This window comes from Coptis chinensis, chromosome 8 (assembly GCF_015680905.1).
Source record: "Coptis chinensis isolate HL-2020 chromosome 8, ASM1568090v1, whole genome shotgun sequence".
Classification (NCBI taxonomy): domain Eukaryota; kingdom Viridiplantae; phylum Streptophyta; class Magnoliopsida; order Ranunculales; family Ranunculaceae; genus Coptis; species Coptis chinensis.
Window position 1 is genome coordinate 59517657 of NC_141463.1, and position 21586 is coordinate 59539242.

The 21586-nt window shown below is 37.5% G+C and overlaps 1 protein-coding gene across 4 annotated transcripts in view; it reads right to left on the reverse strand.

Moving 5' to 3' along the window:
- Window positions 1-1966: 1966 nt before the first annotated feature.
- Window positions 1967-21586, reverse strand: part of LOC147482202 (transducin family protein / WD-40 repeat family protein) — a 28300-nt gene continuing 8680 nt past the window's right edge. For 2 of the 4 annotated variants that reach the window (XM_086575541.1, XM_086575544.1), the window contains exons 5-16: window positions 16955-17119; window positions 14810-15082; window positions 14408-14653; window positions 9841-10227; window positions 8307-9734; window positions 7927-7983; window positions 6833-7258; window positions 4672-4895; window positions 4074-4207; window positions 3244-3513; window positions 2957-3135; window positions 1967-2816 (exon numbers count right to left, since the gene is read on the reverse strand). In XM_086575541.1, the coding sequence (XP_086431667.1) occupies window positions 2715-2816; window positions 2957-3135; window positions 3244-3513; window positions 4074-4207; window positions 4672-4895; window positions 6833-7258; window positions 7927-7983; window positions 8307-9734; window positions 9841-10227; window positions 14408-14653; window positions 14810-15082; window positions 16955-17119 (3891 nt within the window). In that variant the 3' untranslated portion in view covers window positions 1967-2714. The other 2 variants (XM_086575542.1, XR_015203556.1) reach the window with 2 other exon arrangements.

The following is a 21586-nucleotide window of genomic DNA, read 5'->3' on the forward strand; positions in this document are numbered from 1 at the left end:
CATGCAAAATCTAGTAACCATCTAGTGTCATATTTTGTATCCTGCACATCGTACACATCAAATTTTGCCTCGAATTGAATCGTCATGAGCATGGATTTAAATCTTGGTCTCTTGCAATCTTACGTGTGGTTTACCCAGTCTTAGATATTGGTTTGTCTATCAAGCTGGTTGTCTTCTTGTTATTATGTGTTTGCACAACAAAACGACAAATATGATTAGAGACCGAGCCAGGATTCTAAATCATTAGGTGCAAGATTATGTGTACACTCCACCTCAAAAAAAAGTATGCAATTATTTATTTATTTATTTATTTTTGTCAGAAGGTCAAAACAATAAATATCAGCAAAATTATTTATTTATTTCAATTCACAAAACTAGAGTGTATTGACTACTATTAATATTAATATTAAGAATTTAATATTGATTGAAAAAGTTAACTACCTAAGCACTTAAGCCATTAATTAATATTACTATGCCTATATATATATATCTACATAATCTAATCCACAAGTCTACAACAATTCAACAAATTATTAATTTCCTATAATATTATAAGTCTATATAACCATACTATCATGTGGAGAAAACTATAAAAGATTAACATTGAAAGTAAAAAATTACATTGTGTTTGTTTTTTTTTTTTTTTTTTTTAAGTGAAAATTTTATTGATAATGGTATTAGTTTTACAAATAATTAGGACAAACATGCAACAAACCGCCGGAAGTCCTTTCTGAATTTGTCAAGTCCTTTCTGAATTTTTTTTTTATTTTTTTATTTTTTTTGTTGAGGTCTGACACTTGTTTAAGAATTGAGAGTGAAAGAAATGAGAAGGCCTTACGGATTTGTTATGGGTGATTATAATTATACAATGACGGGTTGGGCTTTAGGCATTTGGCTATTTATTTTAGTCTCATTAATTCATCAAACATTCAAAGACACATTTGTCCATTTTTAATGGTTTTGGACTCAAAATAAATTATAAATGATAATTTTGTAAAGACAAAAAAAAACTATATTTTTTTAGAATGTTTTATATAATTTTTTTTTTGTTACTATATTCTCACATGAAAATTTTGGGGTGGTGTTAATGGAAGTTTGCTAAAAGAATTGGGTGCAAGTCCTTATAATTTGAAGATTTTTGTAAGCAATTACTTCCATTCCACCAAAGTTTTGTTCCACCAACCTAATCTATAGAGAGAATCTAACCTTACGAATTTAGTCTAAACAAAGAATATGCACACAAGCTCTTTCAACTGTTTCAAGTTTCGTACTTGGTCGGTCTGAAACAAATTGACACAGAGATGATTACTGAAGTGAACTAAAACAGCAAAAAAACCACACCAAAAAGCAAAAAACAAACAACCCCTTTGAAGAGAAAAATCAGAACAACATCAACATGAACAACCCCAACAAGAATATACTCGGAGTTGCTCAATATAATGCAAAGCTCTCTGATGAGTTTGAACACTCGAAGGAAGATCCATGCAACTCATTTAACCACACAGAATCAGTGAAATCATCAACAGAATCATCAGTATCTGGAGAACAAATTACTGCTTATTTATCGAAAAGGCAAAGGGGTGGTAATATTCAATCTTTTGGTGTTTGTTTGCTATTGAAGAACCTTCTTTTAGAATCTTTACAGTGAAAACTCAACTGATTTGTTGGGTCTATATAGTTCAGTGAGGTCTACGCAGTTTGAGTGCTTGCTTGGCTTTGATGCACACGAATATTCTACACAGTAACAGTTGGTAAAACCATCAATATCTCCCAATGCAGTTACTATTTTATGGTACAAAGAACAAGTTCATGAATATATATACTATGAATTGTGAAGTCGAAGTTCACTCATGCGGACAATGTTAAATTTTGTAAAAACATGGCAGACACGCTTTTACGGTTAGTTATTACAAAGAACATCAATGCAGTGGAATGCACCAAATGAATTTGATGAACACAAAACTCGAAGGATAAAGACAATCATATATACAAATGAATAAAGAATGATACAACAGTACAACAAAAGACATGAATTCGGCCCTAAAAGGAATTTCAGCTCTACAAAATCGGCGTGGCTGGTCCTGGTAACCTTTAAGAAGGGAAAGCTCACATTTTTTATCATAAGAGCTCTCTAACATCACCTCTGAAGTTCCCCATGGTATTTGGCGACCTGGTAGTCTGGCTTAAAACTTGAAACAAGATGACTACTTGGTCCCATCTCTATTATATTATTGCTACAAAGATAAATTTGGCTAAAGACTGAAATGTACAAATGTTTTTATAACATGGGACTCGGGTAGCTTTAGATGGAGAAGCTGATCTCCAATCAGTCAACAAGAGGAAAGAGTCCATCAGGACTTGGTACGGCGCATAGTAGCAAGACCATATACTTCATACTTGCTTGTCAGACAAGCAGATAATTTAGTTGATGCGCAGATAATCTAGCAGAAGCACCACCTGGTGAGAAAGAAGCAGCTCTGCGCTGACCTCATCACTGAAACGCTTGTTAACAAGACAAGCAACTGACGACAAGTTACCATATGGGTAAATGAGACAAACAGAACAAGACACGACAGCCCATTGCCCTTGAAATTACAAAGGCTACAAAGCTTCGGTATTTTTGTAGCACAGTCAGCAACGTTCCCATCGAGAAACGTTTCATAGATGGACTGGCTTCCATCTTTTTCCTTTTTCCTGTTCCTGTAGCTTTTTCCCTATGTGTAAGGGAAACCTTTGATCTGGACCATCTTGACAGTGCCATCTCCACCACATGTAAGAAAACCATTAGAAAGAACTTGGATGTCTGTAACAGCAGCCTGCAAAACGAGCATAAGGTATGGGTTAGACAAAGAAATAATGCCAAAAGCGACTTCGTGCTCAACACTCTAACCATTCATTCTCTTCCGAGGCAAAGGTTAAACGAAAACTCGACTTTAAGTTCAAGAGAAGAGATTACTCTAACGATTCCACCAAATCCCCGTGAGCTTGGTTGCAGAAAAGTGTGTCTCTCATGTAATTTCGGCCAGTGGAAAACTAGTTCGGCTTTTTTGGCATCCCAAAGTTTAACATCTCCATCTTTACTCCCTGTTAAGAAGAAGCTGGTATCTGGTATAGTAGCTATTCTGGTGACACTTCCTTTGCTCCATCAAATTCAAAATATTCATTAGATACCACAATATTGACAATATATAGTTTCTTGGTTGTAATAGAAGGTCAATCCCATTTTTAACTGTGAATATTTACCTGTATGAGCCTTTGGTAAATACCAAAGCATTCCCTTCGAGTTTTGTTCACCGTATTTAGTAGAAATCCCTGAATGAGTTTCATGGTTCGAAGAATGCTTAGGATTCTGTTCACCGCTATTTGAATGCCTGTGCCGCTTTGTCTTTCCTGTTGCTATGAAGCGAAAGTCATGCAGTCCAACATCACCACCTTTTCCACCAGTGACAATAAGAGGGGAGATAGATCCGCTTCCTACATTACTGTCAAACACAGAGACGGAGCGAGCACCACCTTCACACAGGCAGATGAACAGGTTAGCACCTTCATTAAAGGGAGATGAGATGTAACACACAAGAACATAGTCCTGAGTGCTAAGATGCAGATTAATGGTTGTGAACTTCTTTGATGTTGCTACACATGAATTTAAACGTGGACAGACCTGGACACAGTTATTTTGCCTATTAATTGTGAAGACCTGAACAGTTATATGGATACATTACTAACCAGAAGGGAAAAACTTACAAAGAACACTTCTACTTCTCAATTACGTCACCCTCTTTCAAATGTACTATATATACTTCACTCAATTTTTTGTAATTTATTCATCTTGTACTCACATTTCGTGCTTAAGAATGACATTCTGGTTTTCAACCAGCATAAACTGTCCTGCTTTTAATATTTACAAAAAATCATAAATCAATTGATTCAAACTCCTCATGCCATTTGGGAGTGCTAATCATTAAATCATGCTTAGAACCATCCCACTTTTGTAGCAATAATTAACTCTTGCTATTACTCAAGGCCCTGGATAAGTATGTCTAAGGTTTAGCCATCTAAAGAGGAGAGAATACCTTCATGACATATAAGGGAAGCCTGAGAAGTGGCAGTTGGGGCCAAAGTATCCCATATCACCACATTAACATCATCAGAGCAATATCCAGCAGCAGCAATCACCGACCCACTTGCAGCAACATAAGCCACATCCCTGCAACCAATTTTACAACCTTCTTAACAATTTAAACCCACCAAAAACTTTCATCTTGAGGAAAGAAAATTTATCCGTATCACTGAAGGCTTCCCGAATTTGTGCGAAAATGGCATTTGTCCCAAGTTCCCACCCAATTACTGATGAACAGTTTCTAAGAAGGACCACTTCCCTACGTTTAACAGAAAGTTACCCAAACAGTCAGAGTAGTTAATAGCTACTTCATCAATGCACTATTGATAGTGGAACCTTACTCTATCCTAAGTATCAAGGTGACCAACAAATGCCCATCCACCAGGAAATGTGTCATGATTAAGGATCTAGCTTCTAAATCTCATACATATCTCTTAGGAGTTAGGATGACAGAATATACATTGGCACATCGCACATAAATTATCAAATCCTCATGGGTAAGACTGGAAATCTCAAATAATGACAAAGCATTTTCATCCTCTGACACTTACAGTGCATGTCTATTAAAGCAGAGTGATGATTCTGTTGGGCGGACATTAGATCTTCCGCCAACCTCAAGTTGCCAAGTGCATATGGTGCCATCTGAAGCAGCAGTGACGAATCTATGTCCACAATTGTCAAACTGTAATGCTTCTATTGATGCGAGTGCATATGGTGGAGGAACATTGGCAGCAGGTAGCACACCATAGGTAGCAATAGCTTTCTCCTTACCAAACTGCAACAATTGCATCACGCTTAAAACACTATAGATGTGAAAAATATGCATTCAACAAGAACTTGCACAGAAAAGAGAGACAGAGAGGGTATGTCTGTGTGGGTGTGGGTGTGGGTATGTGTGTGTCGTGGTCGTGGTAGAAAATGACCCATCGTTGTTTTCCTAGTTCCATCCTGTCCGTTCTATCTGCCGCTAAATTACAATATAAATCTTAGATAAGAATAAAGCTCATTTCCAAAGCTTTTTGCTACATATGAAACCAAAACCTTGCCTAATTTCATAATTTCTTTGAGTTTAGTGCAGCTAAGTGGATTAAATTGCAGATTCTGAAACGAAAGGTTCAATAAGCCTGCTATATTTCTCTGTTTATTTATTCATTTTTGCTTTAATTCTTTGAAGAGTCTGGAATTGTTTCTTTATACGTGGGACTGTGAGAGTAGTATACACGCCGAAACAACCTTGCAGTTACGATACCAATCTTATGATAGGCTTAAAAATAACTGCCGTCTCAAAGTTGTCAAACAAGTTAGAAAAAAAAATTATAAACAAGAAAAGACGAAGCACATTCAATTTAAATACTTGAAAAACAAACTGCATTCATGTATACCATGAAGCTGATATACATAGCTGATAGTTCATCAAAAAGTTAAAGTTCAAGCTACTTACATACTCTTACGGAATCAGACACGTAGCTCACATTACTAAAACCAAAGTTCAATTACAACAACTAAGCACCATTGAAATCATTCGTTTTGCATTTCTAGTTGAAAAGTCACTAATGAAATCGTCATTGTTTTCAGCGAATTAAAAGCTACAAACTACGATTAACATAATGGAACTACAAAATAAAAACGAGAAGATGTATACATTACTTTATACACAGATGGCTGCATAAAAACTGCTTAACTCTGAGATTATAAACCATGCACATGTCAGCAAATCAAAACTTTTCCTTTTTCATTTCAACTAAATTATTATAAAAATAAATAAATAAAATAAAAAGCTACAGAGAGAAAAAAAAAAAAAAAAAAGAGGATAAACGTTTTTTTCTTGGTATGTACCTAGAGTTGTCAATGGGTTTCGATAACCCAATAACCAACCCGAACCAAACCGATAAAAAACAGTTTGGGTTTTGGAAATTTAGTTTGCCCTCCACCGAACCGAAACCAAACCGATAAGATATTGGTTTGGTTTCGAGTTTGCCCTCCACCGAACCGATAAGATGACATTGTGGTAATATTTATGATTAATTTTGTATAGGTTTTATCAATTGTGTCTAAAATTAATTGATTTAGGATTTAATTGATTTTATAGATTTTGGTTCGGGTCAGGTCTGTTTGGCTTCCGTTACCCAATTATCTTATCGGTTCAGTTTCGGATTTTCCATAATCCAACCCAAACCAATCCATTGACAGCCCTATATGGCTATATGTACCTGATATAACAGTGTACCTGATATAACAGTTTACGTCAAGACAAATAAAATTTCAGTACTTATTGTTATAGTTTCTCAAATGCCTTGGGGTTAGTGACAGGAGTTGCAGGTTGTTATCAGAGGTGGCGGCGCCAAGGCGACCGAGGTGCCCCCCCGCAAAGGCGTCAACAGCAGTAAGTTTTAGTGACAGGAGTTGCAGGTTGTTGTAGGAGGTGTTCCTAAGGCGACGCCAAGGCATTAGTTGAGAAACTAACAAGTTGCGCCTAGTGTCGCCCCTGATAACAAAGCTTGGGATCAACTCCCACGTTCACCTGGGAAGAGGGGAATTAATGGCTTTAGGGGTGATTGACTGATTGGGTAACACTATTAAGAGTTTCTCCAATTAAAAAGTAAAAGAAAAAAGAGCTTCTCAAGTGCCTTTCTAAAATAAATTGTAATAATGGAACCTATAGACCAGAATTAAACTTATAAGACAAAAGAAAACATAATTATAATTTTATACCTCCCAAAGATATATGTGAGTATTGCTAGATCCAGCGAGGAAGAAAGGTCTGGAGGGGTGACCAGACAAGGCCCTCGTGCTAATGTTATCAACTGTGGCCGGTGGATCAACAAACTCAAAATCCTCTGATGTACCCCAACCTAGGCCAGATCCATCTATGCCGCCATAACCAGGGATTCCAAAAGCTTGGCTGCCCATCAAGTTCCTTCCAGATCTTGCTAAAGAACCCAAGCCGACAGTTGCTCCACCCAGCCCAAGGTGTGCCCCTTTCTTGCTACCGAGACCAATGCCTGGAGAAACAAATGTAGGAATTGGAGTAGATTCAGAGCCAGCCCACCCATTCTGTGGCCAATCTACCTCAGACCAGATATACTTTGAGTAGTCCCTAGATGCTTTTTCATCCTTCCATTCAAAAAAAAGTATACCCTGCAGCATAAAAATATTCTGACTTTTAAGTAGAACAAAAAATTGTGAATACTGCATGCCAAAACAATCCAACAAACTAACAGTGAGACAGATTAACAAGTTAAGGATCTTTAGAGGAATGAGAGTGTTCTTATTCTAGGTGTCTTCTACTATTGAGGCGGTATGGTAAAATGACAAGTTGTTTGCGGAGTTCTAACTTAGTTAGGATGTCTAAGTTTCAGAATGGACACCTTATTCACCCAATTGCTCCGCATTCTTGTACTCATCCAGTAAAGGAATAAATATCGGATAACATTATGGTTTTCCTTGCCATTAACAAGAGCTTTATTCATCAAAAATGAAAACTGGAACTTACAAAAACCATCAGTTCCGTGATAAATAATGGCAAGGAAAACCATAATGTTATCCGATATTTATTCCTTTAACTTTCTGTCGGTTATTTATCACTGCGACAATTAAATTGAAATTCGTGTATCTCCAATGCATCATTTACAGCATCGACGTTTTTCCAAGAGAGAACTATACTTAAACAGGCAGGGAACTGAATGTATAAAACCTAGAATCAATGGATAAATCTTGCAGAAAACAAGGAACGCTATCAGATTGTTTTTTACTGAGTTTCTTAACAGACGCTTGAAGGAACTTTTAGAGTGGAGACAAGTTGTAACCTTTCTGTTGCTGGCAACTGCAACTTGCCGTTGATTGATGGAGTTGATACACATGGCCTGCTTCACAAAAAAGAAACCATCCATAAAAATCTCATGGAAATGGAGGTAGTCAAACTATATTATTGTTAATAAAGAAGAAAGTTGGAGAGAAAAGAGAGAGAAATAGGATACGGCCTTGGTTAGTTTCAGCCTTAGATCACTTACAATATATATTATTAGAAAATAACACATAATAGAAACTTTCATAAAAAAATTCGGGAGATGTCCCTTAGAACTCTAACAGAGTTAATATGGAGGAACACCTTTCCTGATGCATAGGCTTGAATAATAGCAACATTCAGGAACAAGTAGAAGTCAACAAGACAGAAAAGATGAGTTACCTCTAAAAGTTCTCCATTTCTCTTATATATCTCCTCTGGATTCCGAAAACATGCAATTTCCTTAAAGGTTGAATCCTTTAGCCTGGATTTTAGAGAACTACTGTTGTCTTGAGAACGTCTTTCACCAGGAAACCCACCTTCACCATCAGCAGAACTACTACAACTACTATCTTGATCATCAACTAAGGACAGATTCTGAACGTTTCTATGTACATCAGTCCAGCCTTTGGAGAGTTTCTGGCTAATGGATTGCAACCAGCCCATATTTTCTTGGGAAAACGCTTTACGTACTTCCACGGGATTTACAGACATTTCCCACAATATTCTCAATAATGATGCCTCATTTTCATTGCTCATAAGTTGCAAGCTATCAAACTCTTGTTCCAGAAAAGGAGTTATAGAATGAGAGAGCTCAGATTTTTCTAACCACAAAATAGTAGGAACAGGACCTTCCTTTTCGAGTTTCAGACTCAGAACTGAGGCAAGCTGTTTTGCATGAGATGAAGCAACGCATGCAACTGTGCTTTCTAGAAACTTAGCAAAGAACCCTGGAACTTGCTTGAGTGCTTCCACTGTAAGTTTCCAATTAGATTCAGAACTTTCATTTACATATATCGAGGAAGAAAGTCCGCTTAAACGAGTTTTAGAAAAACGATCATTTGTTTGGCTGTCCGAAAAAGGGTTCAGCAGATTCCTGGTGAAATCAGATAGGTGCCTCCACAAACAAGCTCCTAAGATTTGCCATCTTTCATCATCCGGTATTGAAACCAATAAATCTCCCCTTTGTTCAAGTTGTGACTGTTTGCGAGTAGCATCTGAGGGCTCTCCTAATTTATCCCCAAGTGAATCACACATCATTAAGTCCACATTTTTGCACAACTGTTTCTTCAAATTTTCAATATCAACTTTCGATGGTGTATGCCCATTGTTATATGCGACAAACATGGGATGAACTGTGGTAACTAGAGCTTTCACATTCTTTTGAAGCCACGCCGAAGTAAAAATAATATAATATTCTAAAATATCGAGAGCAGTAAAGATTTCCATCATAAGATCTTGGCAATCTCCTGCGAAGAAACTAGGGAAATACAACTTCACAGTATCTCTATAACTGTTCAGTATGTGTATGGATCCCTTCATATAAACATCCCACAGATGGAACTGATGAGATCGGTTAGTGCCTAACACATTATGCACGGGGAGAGGTGGACTTGGAGGAGAGTAAATTATACTGCAACACATTAGATACCGAGCACAGAAACTTGAGATTTCTTCGGTTGACTTAAGAATCATCTTCGGAACAGGGGAACTCTGAAAGATACTGTCAGATGTATGATTCTTATCTTGTGGATATGCCTGGGAAGTAAAGCCATGTAGTATATGATATCCAAGAAACCACATTCCAACATTGCACAAATAGATTAAGATCTGCGAGAATAAAAACATATCAGTGGGATGCACTAACTAGAGAATTAATTGGCAACAAATCCGAGCAAATAAAAGAAATAGATGTCTCGGTAACAAACCATCTTACCATATTCAACAGATGAACAGGATTCAAAAGATATTTCTGCTCAAATGTTGCTAGTCCTGCATTCAGTGTATGCTGGAAATTCTCAAGTGAGAGGTTGTACTGAAAACTCCTGTAGCCCTCATTGGAAACAAGTGGCTTCAGACATGGTAAAATGAGGTCTCTCCAGCTTGGGTGCTCCATTACCAAATTTGAAATGTAATGCAATGCTATATCCAATTTATCGTTGGACTCCACACACAAGGCGACATCACCTGTCAACCAGTTTGAGGAATCATTGGATTCCTCCAGTATTCCAAGGGAAATCCCATGAACCCCCAAATATGCACCTCCTTCCTCTTTACTCTCGATCGTGCCCAATGAAGATGATAGACACTGTAAAGCTTCAACCTTCAAACAAAAAAATGACAAAAATCAGAAACGAACTATCAGATAACAAAAAGTATCAAGTGAGGAAAAGAGCAAATATCTGCTGAAATGATTTATTAGGACATCAAGATCTATTTCCTTTTGACAAGGATGCATCAAGCTATGTTACCTTTTTTCTTTTCCTTTCCCTGATAAGCATGCATCAAGATCTCTTTTGTGCTAGCTAATATTAAAAAGTTTGCTCAAGAAACTGATGCCAAAAATATAATAACAATAATCTACTTGCATGGGTGAATGGGTAAAATTTGGGGGTAGAAAGTTTGCAAAGAAAACATAGCAGGGAACATTTGAACTACTACTTTATAATTCAAGCAGGCTCACAACTTCTTCAATGAGCTGATTATCAACAAACAAAGCTTTTTTTAAGAGAGAGAGAGAGAGTTACCCCTCAATATATACACGTGATTCATTATAGGTTGCTAAGTGCTAACGAATTCTAAGGACCAGAATAATGACCAAAATTATGTGATGGAGGAACACCTCGTGATGCAACAGTACATCTCAAATAACAAACTTGCATGACATTCAACTATTTTATTGGTGTTCTTAATGGTAGTTAGCTTTTTGAGTCTCAGTATTGAATTAAGTGATTAGTATTAACAAAACTTTTAGGAACGCAGGGAAATCTATATGAAAGGAACCCTAAATATACAAGGGTAGACACTAAGCATATAACACCAGGAATACAACTTTCCTCCTCCGGCTCTTCCCAGCCTTAGGTTGTGGCTCATAAAACTGAATTTAATCTCTAAAACTCAACTGAAGTTCTGAATGCTGACTGGGATCAATTCTGAATGAAATACTTGGTGACCTGCTTGAAGTTGCTCTCAAATCTGACTTTTAGATGTTCTAACACCTTTGCTGTTCCTCTCTTCATATTTCTTCAAATAAGTAACCCAAAGTTGACTTAATTGTTCCCTACTATTTCTGAGAGATTCTGATTTACAGAAACTTGCTTTTGGTGGTTACCAAGCATGGGACTCAAAATCTTGATTTACTTGAGCTCTTAAATTATACCCTTTTTTCTCCTGTACATAGAGATAAGAAACCCGCTCCTTCATTCCCTCTTTCTTAGAAGTAATTCTCTCTTGCAAAGAACCATAATAAATCAACTATATACACGTATAATTATATTTTCATTCTTGTCATCATATCCAATGCTCTTTAGAACCTTCAGAAAGGAACTCAGAATAGGGATGTGATCTTATATGCACTACCGACTAGGCCACTAAATGATGGGATGGAAATCATTATTGCCTCTCACATTTTCATATTTTACTATCAGAGCAACATATCTACTTTAGAAAAAGATCTCCAATCAAGCCTATGACTCCAATGTCATTATATCCCTAACCCCAGCACTTCTAAATATATGCAATAAAGGTACTTAACCCAATCAAAGGCTCGACACTGAACAAGCCAGATGTGGGCATGGCAACCCAACTTTTCCAAGTTTTTAAAACCTTCCAAGATTCTGCCTTCTGAATCATCCCCTACAACAGTTGGCATCAAGTCATCAATTAGAAGATATAAAAAATTGGCAATCTGCCTCTGAGATACCTAGAGAAGTTAGCTTATCAGCTACAGTATTATGTGGAACACACCCTAATGTTTAGCCTTAGTGAATATATGCTTATTCTCTACTTTAAATACTTACCAAATGCAGAATATCCACTGTAGGTCTACAAGAATGAAATAGAGTAAAGTTCAGAGTAGTGGGTGAACAATAATGGAGTATGTGTGTCCGTATCCGTTTAAAACAAAGTTCCAATTAACAAGGTGGTACCTAAGTTACATTGCGCGAATACGTGTGTCCGTATCCGTCCGACATGGATACGAAGTGTCTGACACGTTGAAATATAAAAAGTTGAGGTATATCACATGCAATATGTGTTGTGTTCATGGTGCCTCCGACACGGACACATGCATACGTATCCAACACAGAATATTTATAAAATATGGCGTGTCCATGTAACATAGGGTGGTACTTATGGACTTATGGCGCTCTTTTGTATCTCATCCCAAAGGAAAGTACTGATGATTGATTCAACCCTATGAACTGCACTCTTGGGTGTGGAGAAACGAGACATGTAATAAACAGGAAAATCAGACAGTGCTACTAATAAGCACTAATCTACTCCCTGTAGAATAATATCTGGCTTTCCATGCTCTCAACTTTCTACTAAACCATTCCACCGCCAGACCCATATGGACCTGGACCTATAGGCGCCAAAAGGGAGCCCAAGATACTTATATGGTAGGAAAAAACACATCACAACCAAGAACAGAGGAAACCACCTCAGCATCCCCCACCACACCCACGGAAAACGCCTAGCTTTTAGAAATATCAACACAAAACCAAGAAAGAACCTCAAAACAACGAAGTATAGGCCTCAACCACCTCACTTGCTCAATATTGTCTCCCCAAAAAATAGTACCATCAGCAAATTGAAGATGAGAAATGAGCACATTACCACGCCCAACTCTTAAACCCTCTAATAGCCCTAGAAATCACCCTCCCCAACACTTCCAGCACCGAAATAAACAAGAGAGGAGACAAAGGATCGCCTTGTCTAAGACCTCTTGAACTCTTGAAAACCCAACAAGAGACCCATTAAACAGGCACAAAGAAAGATGTAGTCGAGATGCATTTTCAAATCCACCCCTTCCACTTAACCCCAAACCCCATTCTAAGAAGAACGTAGTCCAAAAACTTGCAGCTCACATAGTCATGAGTTTTTGCCAAGTCAACCTTACAAACGATCTGCTCGACCCCTCTTCTTCCTATCATCATTCACCTCATTAGCGATAAGATTACCATCTAGAATCTGTCTCTCATGGAGGAAGCCTCCTTGTCCCTGAGAAACCACACAATTAATCACTTTATTTAATTGAGGGGAAACAAACGTAGAGTCACTCCCAACTAAGCTTATAAGCTTATAGGACTTAAGTCACTAATATCTTCAACATCCTCCCTCTTTGGAATCAAAGTCGCAAAAATATTCTAGGGAGTATGAGCAAGAGTGCTATTAAAGTCCTCTACCGTCCTTATCATGATCTCCCAGCATTCATTTCCTATAAAATTCTATAGGAAATCAACAGGGCTTAGAGAATGATCACAACCTATATTAGTAGTGAACCACGCCACATCCGCATCAATGTCTCTCTCAATGTTCTCTCCCTCCTACAGAGAAATGCAGCCCAAAGGCCGGAGCTGGCAAGGGCGCAAGGCTCAGAATAAAGCTCCAAATAGAAATTCACAATATCATCTGTAAAGTACTCCTCACGTCTAACCTCAACACCCTTAATACAAAAAAAAATCCAAATGACTGGTTAACCATATTCCTGACTCTGACCATTTGATGAAAAATAATTGTGTCTTTGTCACCCTCGACCACCAGCTTAGTCATGCTTTTTTATTAACAAATTATAGATACCTTGTTATACTGTTCGAACATAAAATAACAACAGAAAAGGACAATTCGTCATCTCAACCGTTAACTGTGATCTACAGTGTATTTGTGGTCTTGACACGTATTCAATAATGCAAATATCTAAAGAATCCTCTTGAGTCACATTGACAAGGATATGTGTGTCAGTGTCTGACACAGATACTGAGTGTCTGACATGGATAGAGGGTGTCTGACACGAGGTCTTATACAAGTAGGACACAGGGACAAAGCTAATTAAAAAGAAATGATAGTATTCCTTAGTTACACAGCTAATTCTTGGGCTCAAGACATTAGGAAGCACCTCTTTACAAATAAATAACTATGAATTAACAAATAAATAACTATGCCAAATAGCTATGAAAGTGGCATATCATGGAGTTGTAACTATGTTATTTGATTACTTTCTTAGTATTTTAGGGTATAAAAGAAACCCTAGTTAGAAATCGTATGCACAACGTGTCCGTGTCTCTTTGTGTCTGACACGGAACGTTTTTAAAGAATATATGCCATGTTACTTAGGTTTCCTCAGTGTAACATGTGATGTGCAACACATCTGATCTAATAACATAATGATACATAATCTTTTGTAACTTTAGATTTTAATAGCAAGTGTTACTTTTAAGACAATAATAACCCAGAGATAAAAACACTTCTACCATAATCCTGCCAAAGTAACATTACAAACTCACAGGCAGGCCACATCTGTTTAAAGCAATTGATGTCATCAACGTTGCCCACCTAGTGAGCACTGCAGCTGCAGGCTCCCCGATGCAGTTCTTCATGAAAGTTTTTGCTGCTAATATTAGGCAGTATTGACCAACTTTGGGGTCTAAAAAGGCAGTTTGATTGGAAGTGAGGACTGACTTGTTCATAAGTGTTTCCATTTTGAAACCAAGCAATCTTTGATAGGATTGAAGATAATTCCCCAAAGTCCACTGCAAAGAAAGAAAAGTTAATGTCACAAGCCAAATAATTTCTTAATGATATAAAATATAATCCTCCAGAAAGGCAAAGTTGTCTCTTTTATTCATCAGAAATTCAGACCTATAATTTGATTAATTTCACTATTAAGGTCACGCACTCACACATACCTCAAGAACGCTTGCAAGCCAGCAGTCACCTTTCTCCATTGCAGTTGGAAGCAGAAACTTGGATATAAGATGTCGTTCTAGTGGTCCACCATTGTCCTCAATGAGTCGACAGATTACAAGAGCAAGTTGTTCATCTCCAAGGTTTTTAGCGCATACAGAGACTGCAGAGGAGGTATCGCCTCCCAGCAGAAAGAAAGCAATAGCAAGTTCTAATTGATGTTTCCCCATTAAAACATAAGCATTCTTCAGAGCAGCTGCCTTATTCTTCTCATCCTAAATATGAACTCAGAGATCAATTTTTTGGATGAACCACACATGCACACAGGGAAGAAGAAAATTCCAAACAATATAGTATGTCTATTGCAATAGACTGGACTTCTTGGCCTTTATACAGAATATTTTAAGTCATATGGACCCATAAAAAAGATAATCGTACACTGGTCTTCTACACATAAATAAAGATAAATATTGTTCCCATTTCTGTGTCCACATTCCAAAAATTCTGTTTATCACAGGTGTGCCTTACGCATTTTGGTTTTGATAACTTCTTATTTATTTTTCTATTATTCTTATTTTATGGATATTCGCCTTCAATGTCTTCAGAATCGCTTAAGGTCATCATAATTTTAAGCCTTAAAAAGTGAGACCTGTTTCATTTGGTTTAGATTGTAATTACTGAATTGGTCAGGGGCAAATCTGTCAGTTTGGTGACACTCTCAACCATGGAGCCAATACAGATATGTTTACTGTTACCCTTCCTTCTCTCCTCTAACTAGGTAAGATACATTATACAACGCACCTTGACGCTCGAACACACTCTACAAGATGAATTAGGAGCTGATTGTTTGTGAATATGATATCCTCACCATGTGTTACATAAAGTGAAAGAAAGAGAGGGGAAAGGGGGGATGCCTAGAAGTATGAACCAATCACAGTGTCCATCGATCCACTGTAAAACCTACATTATCAACTGACGGTTAAACTACAGTAAAAGTTTCCCCATCATAGAATCATCCAAATAGATACCATCTTTCTTGATGAATGATCATGTCAGTAGTAGAGGTCTGTATATGCTACTCAGATTGACAGCTAAAATTTACTACTCAACATCAAAATGCATGCAAATGCACAAAATGGTGATAAAAGAGTGTGGTGTCCCAGCAATAAAGGTATCTTCTCGGTTAAGTCTTTTTATTTTTCTTTCGTTTCTTGGTTGTCTAATGGTAATAGTCCTAGCCCCATTCTTGAATTCCCTGGGACTATAATTTGGAAGTCCAAAATTCCCTCCAAGATTGCTTTTTTTGCATGGTGTGCTTCCTTGGAACACATCCTTACCATTGATAATCTTAGACTTCGGAAAATGTGTTTGGTCAATTATTGTCAGTTGTGTAGAAAAGATGGTGAGTCTGTGAATCATGTACTTCTTTGGTGTCCTTTTTCTTGGAAAATATGGTTTGCTTTTCTTTTAGAGTCTGGAATGACTTGGGTATGCCCGGGCCGGGTATTGGATTTGCTTAAAGGTTGGAGTCATGGCCCTTTCTCTTCTTCTGGAAATCGCATGTGGAGCTTATTACCTTTTGCGATCATGTGGGGCATTTGGCTAGAGCGAAACCATCGTCACTTTGATGGCATCTCTATTTCGCGTAAGAAGACAATTCTCTCGATAAAAGTTTTGGTATTTCGGTGGTCTAAAGTCTTCAAAGAGTTTAGAGGATGCTTCTTTGAGGATTTTGTTGCTAGATGGGATCATCTTATGTTTTTAGACATGGGGTGACGGTGCATGTCAGGGGTTTTTTGTTTTTTTCTTATGGTTTGTTTGATCGCTTGTAAATATTTATTTTTCGGTTGTTCTCTTGTAATGTAGGCCTTCTCAGCCTACTTTTCTTTTTTTAATGGAATATCACTTTTACCGAGCAAAAAAAAAAAAGAACTTGTATCGCAAAAGTTTTGACTTTTGAGAAGGTAGTGGAACAACCCATATTACAGGCAACAAAAGCATATCCATAGGTGATGAAACCAAGGAGTAGACAACAAAAATTTATAGTTTTACCAAATCTATGAGATGCATAGCATCCATGTCCCAATACTGATGTTTCACTCCTTTTTCAAGTAAAGTTTTTCTTGAAAGATAGTGCAACATAATACCTGGAAATTGCGTGAGAGAAACCCAACCAAGGGCTTATCCTTTTCAGCTTTACTAATTCGAAAGAGGCCAGCCAAAACTTGCAGTCTATTTAGAGCTATATACAGAAGTGCGCATTCCTTCGGATCTTTGTTCTTAAGATATTGTGATCTTGCCAGCTTCTCCATCTACATGATCGATTAGAGTGTCAGATAAGAATACAACTGTATTACATAACAATCTCATGTGATCATTATATTAAGGTTATAGACTAATAGCAATGACAACACCGGCACATTCTTATCTATTTTTCTTCTCTACGTGGGTTGCACATGTTATATGTAAAGAAAAAGTAACATGTTGTAGATAACTAGAGAAACAAATAAAATGAAGATAAACAACATTAAGTTTGAAAATGATAGAATACGATGATACAGTCATTCGAGAAAGGCATGAATTTAATAATTTAAAATATGAAAAGACACCTAAATCTCCACATGCAGGTATGGTTTACATCATAAGTGTTGTGTTGAAGACTTGAAGCAACCAGGAACAAATCTAATCAGTAGAAGAAAATGATGCATCCTCTATTGAGATTCAATCATATAGTTGAAAGACATACCAGATCAGAATTATTATTATCTTTTCGGTGATCCAGTGAAAAGAATAAGATTACAAGTTCAAAATACCCCATGACACAGAGCAATGACAACCCTAAAGAACATTATGCAGCGAGAAGTATGCCAAACATAAGAAAGCCTTGCGAATTGACAAGTGGCATCAACCCATTCCTACTAATTGTGGGATATCGTTTACCATCCTCATATACAAAGGACTTTAAAACGAGACACTCAACCCCAAATGGTTGACTTAACGTTGCAGTAAAAAAAACTGTTAAAAAGGAAAAGACATTAACACCAAAAACAAGCCTATTTTTTCCCAGCAATGGGCTTCGAATAATTAATTGTGTGGACCAATACCTTCCTAATGAGACTGCTCGTAGGGAACAGATTCTGACATGACAGAAACTAAATACAAAGACGTTTGCATTTGAACAAATATAAGAATCAACTCCAAACATCCTCTGCAGACCCAGTCCCTTACAATATCATGGACGGATTCTCTCCACCCCCCCCCCCCCATACACACAAAAAAACAAACAAAAACCCCCCAACACACCCACCCACCCCATGGCAAACATAGTACACTATAAACACCCTGATTTGGGGCCACTTATTATAAACACCCAAACAAAGAAACAGAGCTTTGAGGGTGGAACCCAAGCAATATTGAAAGATGCGTAGAATAGTAACAAAATTCCAAAAGTATGGGACATTCAAGAAGAAGGTGGTCCACATCTTCCTCCACCACCTTGCAATACACATATTGAGAAGTTTAGTCCCACATGGGTTGTTTAAGCCACGCATAAGTCTTGGGGACTCTCCACTTATCACCAGTTGGTTTTAAATTGGATTCCCATCTTTAATATGGTATCAGAGCAGGCTATTATGTTTGGCCCAAAAGGCTATGTTGTTTACTCCACATAACCCAAGTTTGTTTGTCCACGTGTTAGGCTCAACTAATGCCACATGTGAGGGGCATGTTGAGATGTTTAGTCTAACATGGGATATGTTAAGCGACGCATAAAAATATATAAGTTTTGGAGCCTCTCCACTTATCGCTGGTTGGTCTTAAGTTGGATGCTCATCTTTAATATTCTAAGAACACACACACATTAGGAAGATTTATACCTCTTTGATTCAAATTGTCAATGGTTTGAATCCTACCCATTGTACCCAAGAAAGTACCTTAACAAAAGAAAACAACTTAATGTGGGATAGAGTTTCTCCAAATCTGTTTATATAGAAAATTGGTGATGATTTCATTCTCTTCAAGCACCACCAATGAATATTTCTTAGCCAAAACTTGGTAAAATGATTTTACTATAAAGGAATTGTTAGAGTTCCAGGAGGACATCTCCGGCAGACTCCCATAATGCTACTTTAGTTTTGTGCAGGTGGCCCACTGAGGACAGTTTCTATTATTGTAAACCTTGATTAGAGTGATATAAGGTTGTATCCTCTTTTTCTCCAAAACTTCTTCTCCATTAACTTTTACTTGGTATCATTGTCATCCCACCCCTATAATCTCTTATCCGCTTCTCTAACGTTTCTATCCACTCATATATTGCTGTCAAGAAATCTTCATATATTCCAATCTCCCAATCAATGAGTCACCTTCCAAGTGCCACGTTTCATTCTACGTCATTAGCACCTCTCTCCATATAGCCGAAATAAGTGTTTTTTTAATTAGAGGCAAGTATGTAGATCCCATCAAATCGTTCTTTAAACAAGGTCTCCCCCGCCCAAATGCCATCCCAAAAAGAAATGGATTCTCCGGTATTGTGAAGATAATTAGTCACTTTCACAAATGTATCCCACCCGCTACACCCACTAGTGATACCCCTCCAAAGAGTGATGCCAAACATAATTTTCGGCTCCTTAATCAACCACTACTTCACTCCCTCTCCCTACTTGCCCGCCACCACTTTTCTCCACCAATGACCCTCCTACTTTAGAAAGGCACACTCTATCCCATTTTACATAGTGAATCTTCGATTTGTCACCTTCACTACCCATAAGAATCTTCTAAATAACTTGTCTAACTATTTCATAACTCCCAAAGGGAATTGGTAAAATGAAAGATAATAGTTCGGAATATTAGAAAGAGTGGGACTTGATCAAGTCAACCTCCCCCCTTTAGATAGACACTTAGCTTTCTACCCTGCCAAACGAGAAGCAACTTTCTCTATCATTTTGCTCCAACTACCTCTCCATTTGCTTTTAGCTACCAAGGGCAACCCCAAATATGTAGTAGGAATCAACAGCACAACCTAACAAATTAGCAATCTCTCACAAATTTTCCACCACACCCACACCATAGATCTTAGACTTTGACAAGTTGATCTTGAGGCCGGAAATCATCACATACCAAGCAACTAGGTTCTTTAAAGCATGTCTATTCTCCACCGTGGCACTAGTTAAGAACATAATATCGTCCACAAATTGCAAGCGTGATATGCATATGGCCCCTTCCCTATTAGATGCTCTTAATCCATCGAGCACACCTCCATTCACCAAGGAAGTTGTCATCCTACTAAGAATTTCGGTGACCATGATAAACAAGAAAAGTGAAAGAGGATTACCTTGTCTTAATCCCCTAGAATTCTAAAAGAATCCATGTGGCACCCCATTAATTAAAGTTGTGAATCAAGCCATCAAGATGCAAACTCTATTCCATTGCCTCCAAACACAACCAACCCCATCTTCTCCATAACAGATTGAAGGAAATTCCACGACACATGATCGAAAGCTTTCATATCTAGGAAGACTTATTGTAAAGGTTATTATCCAAATGAAAAGAAAGGTCCCATTCCAAAACTGACACCTACATCCAATGATTGTGGATGTTCAGTACCCGTCTCTCCCTAATGCTTAAAAAAAATATTTTCTTCATAAGGAATAGGTAAGCAAATTCGATATAAAAATCGTTCAATAAGACTCCGAAAGAGCTTTTTGGATGTAAAAACATTATTGCAACTTAGATTTCTGGGCGGAAACATTTACTGCAAACACTAGGAGTAGGTTTAGATGATCCGGATGCATATTTAATTTCAAAAGCTAAAGGGAAATAGGAAGAGTAAAGAGATGTCTCTAATTTATTGGGAATTTTGCATATCGTAAGCTATTTTTGCATCTTCGCAGAGGAAGTTTCAATGGAAAGTTTTAAGAACTACTATGCTACCACCATCCATAATTGCATGCATACAGTACGATGGGGGTTAGTTTTAATCCAAAGGCCAAGCTGATGCCTAGGAGGCTATGAATTACAAACACCGACACACGACACAACACGGACATGTGGACACGACATTTTTCAAAAAAAGTAGGACATGGATACATTATGGACTCGTTAAAAAAAATTATATATTGTTAGACGGGTCGGCTAAGTAGCAACTAGCGAGTACTCAATGGTTACTTGACGAGTACTCAGGGATTTAACTACGTGTCCATGTTGTGTTAGAAATTTTAAAAATTAATTAATAAATCCGACACTCCAAATCGAGTGTCGGACACATGTCGAAGGCCTGTCAGGGCGTGGCGGTGTATTAGAAGCTAACATAGTCCCCGCACAATGCCTAACCTTTGACACAGTAAAAGTCTAGAATATATTGATAATAGCAAAGTGAACAATTATACAGGCCTCACTCGTCTAAAGAAAGGAGGGAGCACGTGGCACAGCTCCAAGCTCCCCGATATGGGACTAAAACCCACTACATAGAATACAACTAATGCTAACAATAAAACTTGGACTCCAGAGTCACAGATAAAGTTTTGACATATAATACATAGTAAAACGGAAGATATTTTATGTTAGTTTTTGAAGGGCAAAACAAATTTATTAAGCTGGAAAGGTAAGGAAACAGAGGTCACAGAAACCATGCTTGGTAGACAAGATTAAACAATAGAAAGTCTGGCACGGAAGAAAACCTTTTGTTTATCATCATGCATCAAGATAAACCGAATGGATTGGGACTTTGAGATGAAAGTATTTCATAAAAGATGTAAAACACAATGGAAATATTAAGCTATATA